At 55.5% G+C, this 9,137-nt stretch overlaps 1 protein-coding gene across 1 annotated transcript; it reads left to right on the top strand.

Annotated features, from left to right (window-relative positions):
- Positions 1–7,231: 7,231 nt before the first annotated feature.
- Positions 7,232–8,185, top strand: LOC309603433 (olfactory receptor 14A16-like; the record flags this gene model as incomplete). The annotated part of the gene is made up of 1 exon (XM_082338286.1): positions 7,232–8,185. One exon carries the CDS (start codon positions 7,232–7,234, stop codon positions 8,183–8,185), a length of 954 nt encoding a protein of 317 aa, XP_082194412.1.
- Positions 8,186–9,137: the final 952 nt, after the last annotated feature.

The raw sequence follows: 9,137 nt of genomic DNA, 5'->3' as shown, positions 1-9,137 counted from the left end.
GGAAAAGGCAGACGCTAATCCCATCTTCAAGAAGGGGAGGAATGAGAACTGGGAGAATTACAGGCTGGTCAGCCTACCTCTGTCCCTGGGAAGGGGATGGGACATGTCCTCCTGCAGCCATTTCCAGGCACTTGAAGGACAAGAAAAGGATTTCTGAACCAAAAAGGGCAAGGGAAAGAATGGTGTGTTGTGTACATGGAATTTTGCAAGGCCTTGGTCTCCTGTGGTGTCCTTATAGCCAGATCAGTGCTATCCGGGCTGAAGAAGCGGACATTGGGCAGGAATCTGGCTGGATGATCAAGCCCACATGTCACCAGTGGTACAAAGGCCTCTGTGCAGCCAGCTGCTGTTGGCATCCCTCAGTGACCAGCACTTGGGCCAACACTGTTGAACGTCTTTATTATCCCCCTGTGTGATGTGATGGAGCGCACTTTCAGCTCCTTTCTGGATGATGCAAAGCTGGGCGGAGGCCTTGAACAGCCTCATCTGGTTCACCCTGCCTTGAGCAGGAGAGTGAGGCAAGATGATATTCAGGGCTCTCTTCAGACACGATTTATTCTATGGCTCACTGAATCTTTCCCTTGGAGAGGTTTTTGAAGAGAGAATAGGTGGAGGTCTGTGATGATCGCCCTGGGGCAGCTTGCTCACGGTGTGCAGGGACGATGGCACAGAGCAGGTCCTGCTCTGCTGGCCCTTCAGGTCTCTGCAAGGCCTGGCTCTGTGAGGACACTGCTGCGTGCCCCCACCCTCCACACTCACACAGCTGAGCTGTATGCTGGTGTTTTCGTTTCCTTGGAACTTTCCAGCCCAGCCCCTCCCCAGCTCTCCCCACCTCCTCTGCCCTCTCCCCATCCCATCCCAGGAGAGCAGCCCAGTCTGGGCTGGCCCCATGGCAATGCCAGCCACAGGGTGCTGTAGAGCTCTGGGCACTCACCCCACAGCCCCAGCCCCTCTGAAGGCCACAGCAGCTTTTACAGGGCAGAGAGGTGTCTCAGCCTCCCCAGCAGCCCCAGGCCTGGAGGCTGGCCATTACAGCAGGAAACAGAGGGCTGTGACAGTGTCCCTCCTGTCGTCATGCTCAGGAGATCCCCACCACCAGCAGCCTGCTTCCCCCCTGTGCCAGTCCTGCTCCCCAGGACAGCGCGAGGGTCCTGGCCCTGGGGCTCCTCTGGTAGCTCCTGCTGCCCCAGCAGCACAGCAGCCTGCCCCAGCTGGACACACAGGAACGGGGTGCTCTTTTTATTTCTCCCCTCCACAGCCTTGGGGCCCTGCTCTTCTCCCTGGACACCCCTTCTCCCCAGGGAGCCTTTCCCCACATCAGTGTGTCCATGCTGGCCTGGCCGGCCGTTCCTGCACCCCTGGCCACGTTCCCCACAGGGTCCTGAGCTGGCAGTGCTGCTCTGCAGAGCGAGGGGACTGTGGTGCCCTGGGGCCATGGGGTGGCCCTGCACTGGCCATGCTGGTCAGGGTGAGAAGCAGACCCAGCCAGGCAGGGATCACTGCTGCTCAGCCCCTTCCCCTCTTCCACTTCCCAACTGGCCTAGGACCAAGGAAGGTGCTCAGTAGGACCCTGACGCATTTCCATATGCCTCTGCGTTTGGCTGCTGCACTAAACCTGACACGTGGTGTTTCAGCTAGGGTGTCATGGATCACTCTCCAGTGTCATGTCCTTTGGCCTTCTGCTTGCTAACAGCCCATCCTGGGACGGCAGAGAAAGAGCGCCCTTGGATGCAGCCCATCCGCTCAGTAGACTCCGAAGGGGTGAGTTTGCTTAAGGAGCCCCTGACTTGATCCTCATCCACTGCTGGTTGTTCTCTTCCTCCTTGAGTCCTGCCTGAGGGCTCAAAGGGCTGGGAGAGCTTGCTGGTGAAGACAGAGGAAAAGAAGACATCGTGTACTTCAGACCGAGCTGCATCTACTCTTGCTAAATTCAGCAGTGGCCCACTTCACCTTTCTGTGGTTTTGTCATGGTTAAGGAAGATGTAGCAGCTTACCTTGTTGCCCCTTGACATCCCTTGCAAGCTTGATCTTTTGGGGAGCTTTGACTCACCTAACACAATCCTTATTTCTCCTGACAACGTTTCTAAACTCCTCCTTTGGAGCCTCTCCCTGCTTCCACCTCCTGCGTGCTGCCTTTGGCACTGGAGCTCAGCCATGAGGTTCCTGTTCAGCTCAGTGGGTTTCCTGAGGTGAAGGGTTGTTTCCCTGCGTATGAGGACAGACCCTTCCTGTGCCCGGAGGAAGATGTCCTTAAAGGCCTCTCAGCTTTTGTAGGTTTTTCCCTTTCAGAGCTTCCTCTCCATGGGATCTCGTACTACCAGGGCTCTGAGCAGGGCAACGTCTGCTTCTCTCAGAGAGACATCCCAAACCTGAGCTCTGCTGGTCTCCTGCCTTACATCCCTTGGGAACGGGGATGCAACTATTTCATGGTCACCACAGCCAAGGCTGACACTTCAACATCCCTGACCGGCCCTGACTCACCCTCTCGGCCAGCTTGGCAGCTGGGAAAAGAAGTTGACCCCGAGACTCTCCCGGACCCCATGGGACTGTTTGCACCCACGCACTTTGCCCGTCCAGTGAGTGCAAGGGTCGCTGATCTGGAGACTTCCTTGGGCTCTTCCTACAGAAGACTTCATACAGAAGACTTCCTACAGAAGACTTTGTCCCCTTCCTCACCCTGACTGAGTGGTTCTAACTCCCACCTTCATGTCACCTTCACTGGTTTCTCCTCTGTTCCTCACCCACAAACACTCACGCAATGTGTCTTCTGCCCCACCATACATTCGATCTGCCCCATCCTTCATAGAGGGCATGCCCCGGTCTCATTCTCCCACCTTCATCAATCACCCTCAGTGTCTCCTAAAGAGCCTGTATCTAGCCACGACAGTACCCAACTCTGTGCAACCTGTCCCACCACATCACCGCAGTGTTTCCCTCAGAAGCTCCATGATGGAAAAAGGGGTTCCAGATGCTCCTGCCTGTGTCCCAGGCTGAGGGCATTGGTGCACACTCTGGTTGCAGCAGCTCAGCAAAGGCTTCTCATGGAGAAAACTGGAACCAAGCACCCAGGACCCCGCATATCCAAAGGCTTTGCTTCAGAGCAAAGATGTGCTGGGAAGGATGGCAGGTGGCAATGTAGTGATGAAATGAGGTGCTCATGAAGACAACAAACCCTGCAGTCTCCGAGGCAGAGAAACGCAGACTTGGGCCATGATGGCCTTGCAAGAGAGAAGTTTGCTGCCTGAGCTGACTCGGCAGCACCTTGTGCCAATCTCCAGGAACACAAGGTACCCCTGAGAAAGTCCCTAGGTGAGGTAAGCCTGCACTCCAGCCAGCCTGTGGACATCAGTGGCATGGGGTTTTTTCAGTATCATCAGGTAGGTGGGTAGAGGAGAGGGGAGAAGAGAACTGTCAGGGGTTGAGAGTACCGGGATATGAGTGGAGACCCTGGTGTGATGCGTCTCCCAGTCTTGCAGCACATGTGGGTGTAGACGAGATGGACCTTGCCTTCTTACCGGGGTGTTGGCATTCAGGTGCTGGCACAAAGGCACCAGACTCCTTTGGGAGGCCCTGCTGTGTCTGCCCAGACCCCACTCCAGTGGGACATGGCTTTCCTGGGGGTCCTGTGCCATGTTTGGCAGCCACAGGCAGTTTCACTGGGCACCCCAGCCTCCCCTGGCATGGCACTAGAGGCCTTTCTGATGCCATTTAAAACAGAGCCTTGGAACAAGGTAGGTGCCTTCACTGCAGGGATGTGCACGTGCCTGAATTTTGCAGTGAGCTGAGCTCTAGGGAGTGCAGAGGATGGTGCTTCAAGACAGGTCTGACCCTCCTTCTCGTGCACTCCTCCTCTTGGTCAGCTGAAAGTCCAGCAGCTGCCATGGAAATGTGGGTCTGACAGACGTTCAGATGCCCTAAACATTGGGTGTAATGTGAGGTGGCCAAGGGACCCTTCCCACCAGCCCCACAGCTGATGCTCAGGCAGGTGTGGGTGTCCCAGGTATGCTCCATCAGAGCTTGCAGACACATCCCCAAGTCTTGGACCACCCCTGGCACCTCAAATGGCACCAGGACTTTGTGTGAGAGCAGCTGACTGCCACCCCCCATCCCCATGGATCCCAGTGGGTGCTGAGGGCAGGGGCTGATCTGCAGGCACCTATTTTGTGCTGAAGCAAGAGGAATCCCAGGTGCTGTGGGTCTGTGGGGTGCATGGGGGATATCTGGACCCCACTGCAGTCTCTGGCCTCCTCACCAGAGAGGAGACACCTTATGGGCTCAGCTGAATCCCTGCCCTGCACTGGGGGGGAAATGATCTGTTCCTGTCACTGCCGAGGTGTCCTGCCTGGCAATGTGATGGGGAGAGGGGTAAAGGGATGAGAACATTTACACGTCTCGTAGACCACCATGCCATGTTTGGGAAAATGCCACTTCTAAAATGCATCTCTCCAGCATTCAGAGAGGGACAGGCAGTGATGACATCAGTCTGTGTCAGTCCCCGCTCCCCAGGAGAGACCCTGCTGCCTCTCAGGTGCTGTCAGCCCTTAGAGCCCCAGGGACACGTGGAGGGAGCCCAGAGGGGCAGAGAAAGTGATGCCTTGGGCTGGGCCTCTGCTGCTGAGCTGGGCTGGGCTCCTGGGATGGAGGGAGCTGCTGGCAAGTGGGCAGCGCTGCAGAGAGACAGCTCTGCCCAGGAGCAGCTCCTCTGCAAAGGGCAGCAGGGCTGAGGGCACTGCCTGCAGGCACCGAGGGGAGAGGAGCGAGGCAGAGAGAGGTTAAAGGCATTTGGGAGTGGGAAGATGATGAGAGCTCATTGTGGGAGAAATCTTCACAGCCCTTGACACGGTAAGTCCCTGGAAGCAGGGCAGTGAAGCTGCAGTTGCGGGAGGGATCTCCAAAAGCTGCTACATCCCACAGCCTGTGGGATCTTTAAGGATGAATCTTACGGCTTCTCAAATGTAGAGGAGGAAGAGATGTTCCAGTGAAGGTTTTCCCTGCTGCACCATCAGGGGAACAGGGCATGATGTCTGCCTTCCTCCGGGGATGACTGCAAGGGTGTTAAGCCAGAGGCACAGGTAAGGATGCCCAGGGCTGTCCTTCAGAGCAGGGTCCCTGTCCCCCAGCGCTCTGTGTGCCAGGGTCAGTGCTCAGCCTGCCCGGGGAGCTCCCAGCGGCGCTGTGGGGAGAATATGTGGGTGGAAGAAGGGACCCCTGGTAGGGCAGGGTCCTTCTGCTGTTGAGAGAGTGCTGTGTGGGTCAGGGCTGCTCACAGCTCCAGTTACCCCCAGAATATTTCCTCAGGTATGTTTCAAGGAGAAGGTCCTGGCAGGGATTGCCATAAAGATAATGAAGATTTCCTGAATTTGTGTTTTCAGTTTCCTGTTTGGAGTGGGGGGGTAGTGGAAAAGGGATGAATGGAAAAGGAGCTGTCAACTTTGATGTAAGCCACTGAGACGGCCGAGCAAGTGATCAGTAAGTCTGATGGGAGCCTCCTAAAGTGCCCTCAGCCACTCCTCCGCCTATGGACAGCACCAGCATCACCTCTGCTGGACATATTGGGGTTAGGGACCTGTTGTTTTTTCTACATGCAAACAGGAAAATGCACCCAGCAAGTTTGCCCAGCAAACAGGCAGGTTTCTGGAGGGCCAAGGTGAGTGCACAGAGGTTGGCATGGGGTCTGTGAGCACTGACAGGGAAAAGACATGGGACAGGGAAACACCTCCCAGGGTAAGAATGTCCAGGCAGCAGGGAGATGATGAGGGAATGAGAGGAAAGTAAAACCAGAAATGTTGTGGGAGGGAGAATTCAGAAGACTCTGTGTGATCCCCTCCAATGCAGACCTCTTCCACTGAGCAAGCCCCCTTGCCTCCTCTCCCACCCACCAAAGCCTCTGCCCTCAGGGCTGGGGGCTCCAAGCCGTGAACCACCTCCTCTGCAGCCAGAGCTCCAGCAGAGCCGTGGTGCAGCTCTGCAGCCACGGGCCCAGTTCCCTCTGCAGAGCACAGGGGCTGAGAGCAGCTGCCCGGCAATGGTGGTGTCTGGGAGGTGACGTGCACAGCTGGGGAAGAGGAACGCTGTCTGAGTGCCCCAATGCCTCTGCCCTGGCCTCTCTCAGCCACACCCTCACTGTGTTTTGCCTTGTTCCTCCACTTGTCTGTGTTATTGCTATTGTTATCTTCTTGCTGCCAGGCTCTCCGGGGTTGGCAATTTTTAGCTGCAAAGTCACAGGCTGATCTTGTTGGTCCTTTCATGCATTTGTGTCCATGGGAACACGTCCCAACTTTCATCTAACCTCTGAGGCTGTGGGCAATGCAATCTGTGGGTCTGGGGTATGAGCTGAATCTCCCTCACTCAAGTGCCATCATTAGGACACTTGGCTATTGCCTTGAGGATTCCTTCCAAGCTGTGAGCTTCCCTCCAGCATGAAAACCTGCCCTATAGCACCTTTGTGTTATCTGAAGGCACCATGGAGAAGCGCAGAGATGCTACAACAGAGAAGATGCTAATGGGTTTGTGAAGTGGGGAGCTGGGACCTCAGGAAAGGGTGAGACATTTAGAGATCTGAGGTGGATCCCTCTGCTCACAGCAGTGCTTGGTGGCTTTTCAGGGTAATATGGGAGTGTGATCACCCTCCAGCTCAAAACGGTGCAAGCCCAGGTCAGCTGGGAGCCAGACGGAGGGACAAACCAGCTCCCCTTATTCTGCACCAAGCCACAGGCACTCCTCCCGCCTCGCAGGACTCCCTCTGTTCTCCCTGAGTGCAGCACAAATGCTGAGGCTTTCTGACATCCAAGAACACTCCCCTGGGTGCGAGGGGAGGAGGAGCTGTCAAAAACCCCAACCTCTCAGACTGCCTTCTGCCACCTCAGTTCCTTAGCACTGGGAGTGCAGATGCTGAAAGCCCCTCCTGCACTAGGAGCAGTTTCATGAGAGAAGGTCGAACACCAGGACTGGCCCCTGGCCCCACTCTTCCCATGAACCCACTGCTGCAGAGCAGGGCTGACCCCTCGGCAGCCAGCGGGCAGAGCCCCTGCTCCTCATGGCACGTTCAGCCAACACCAACCAGGGCTCCAGCCGCAGAGCTGAAGGAAGGTCTGCTAGAAAAGGAAAAGGGTGTCTGTGTGTAGCAGGGTGAGGGTGTATGAGAAATGGCTTTGATTTTGCTCAGAGAAGTCTCCCTTAACTTGTTACTGTCTTTTCCTCCTATGACAGTGCCCATGCCCAGAGACAGCAGATGTCCAACAGCAGCTCCATCACCCAGTTCCTCCTCCTGGCATTCACAGACAGGCGGGAGCTGCAGCTCTTGCACTTCTGGCTCTTCCTGGCCATCTACCTGGCTGCCCTCCTGGGCAACGGCCTCATCATCACTGCCATCGCCTGTGACCACCGCCTCCATACCCCCATGTACTTCTTCCTCCTCAACCTTTCTGTACTTGACCTGGGCTGCATCTCCACCACTGTCCCAAAATCCATAGCCAGTTCCCTTTGGGACACCAGGGCCATCTCATACTTGGGATGTGCTGTCCAAGTCTTTCTGTTTGTCTTTCTGATGTCAGCAGAATTCTGTCTCCTCACCATCATGGCCTATGACCGCTACGTTGCCATCTGCAAACCCCTGCACTACGGGACCCTCCTGGGCAGCAGAGCTTGTGTCCACATGGCAGCAGCTGCCTGGGGCACTGGGTTCCTGTATTCTCTCCTGCACACAGCCAATACATTTTCACTACCCCTCTGCCAAGGCAATGCTGTGGACCAGTTCTTCTGTGAAATCCCCCACATCCTCAAGCTCTCCTGCTCAGACGCCTGCCTCAGGGAAGTTGGGCTTCTTGTGGTCAGTATCTTAGTAGTATTCAGCTGTTTTGTTTTCATTGTGCTGTCCTATGTGCAGATCTTCAGGGCCGTGTTGAGGATCCCCTCCGAGCAGGGACGCCACAAAGCCTTTTCCACGTGCCTCCCTCACCTGGCCGTGGTTTCCCTGTTTATCAGCACTGTCATGTTTACCTACCTGAAGCCCCACTCCATCTCACCTTTGCTGGACTTTGTGGTGGCAGTGCTGTACTCAGTGGTGCCTCCAGCAGTGAACCCCCTCATCTACAGCATGAGGAACCAGCAGCTCAAGGATGCAGTGTGGAAACTGATAACTGGATGTTTTTCTGGAGCAATAAGCTACCCATGGTCTTCTGCATAGCCGTTGGTCATGGTTTAATTGTGATAATGTTGTCATCTCCTTTCTAATTCACTGGTTGGTTTTCTGACTGAGTAGCTGTGTAAATGACGAGCTGTTCTCTCTGTGTGTTTAAAGAAAACAAAGGGCCATTCACTGACTTTTTTTTCTGGACATCCTTCCTCCAAGAACTTTTTGGAGCTGAAGAGACATTTCCTGTATGCATGGGTGGAGAGGAAAAGAGTCCCAGCATGGCAGCACTGCCAGGGAGCACCAGCGCTTGGTCTTCCAGAGCTATTCTCTTGCCACTTCCACACTCTCTTCCTGATCCCTTGCGCTGGTGTCAGCCCTGAGTGCTCTGGCAGCTTGGTCACAGTCGTGCTGCGTGGTAGTCCTGTGACCACAGGCAGGGACAGGCAATGGGCACTTCTGTGACAGAGCTGGCCTCCATAACAGCATTTCCATAAAGAAGGGTGATCTCCTCAGGGCAGTGCCTGGAGGCTTAGGTCTTCTTCCAAAGCTGCTGTCAAGAACAAGCTCAAGAAAGTGCTCTGGTGAGGAAAACACCAGTGAACATCCAAAATATGTGAGTGTGCAGGGCTGGGGCACACAGCAGTGTCCCTTGCACAGCCAGGCATCTAGGGACCAGCTGGAAGGACCAGCAGAGCAGGGTCTGGTCTGTGCCCGTGTTTGCCTGACACCCCGGGCAAGGTGCCCCAGGGCAATGGCCACAGACCAGCCCCTTGCAACCACGATTCCCAGCATTGGCCTCTCACTCCAGCTCGGAGAGGTTCTTTGTCCCTCCATGGAAGGACACCTAAGGAGTAGGTCAGAAGTCCATGTTTGCATTGCACAGAGGAGACTTAAGCATGCACAGAGCGTGTGTGTGGGGAGATGAATCTGAGTGAGCCTAAATGCCATGTGTGTCAGAGCCATCAGAGAGGTTCTGGGGTCCTTGGAAAAGGCAGACATCAAA

The sequence above is a fragment of the Platalea leucorodia genome (genome assembly GCF_965183815.1).
Source record: "Platalea leucorodia genome assembly, contig: HAP1_HAP1_SCAFFOLD_77, whole genome shotgun sequence".
In the NCBI taxonomy this organism is placed as follows: domain Eukaryota; kingdom Metazoa; phylum Chordata; class Aves; order Pelecaniformes; family Threskiornithidae; genus Platalea; species Platalea leucorodia.
Note: the sequence above shows the minus strand (reverse complement) of the source record. Positions and strands in the feature narration are given on the sequence as shown.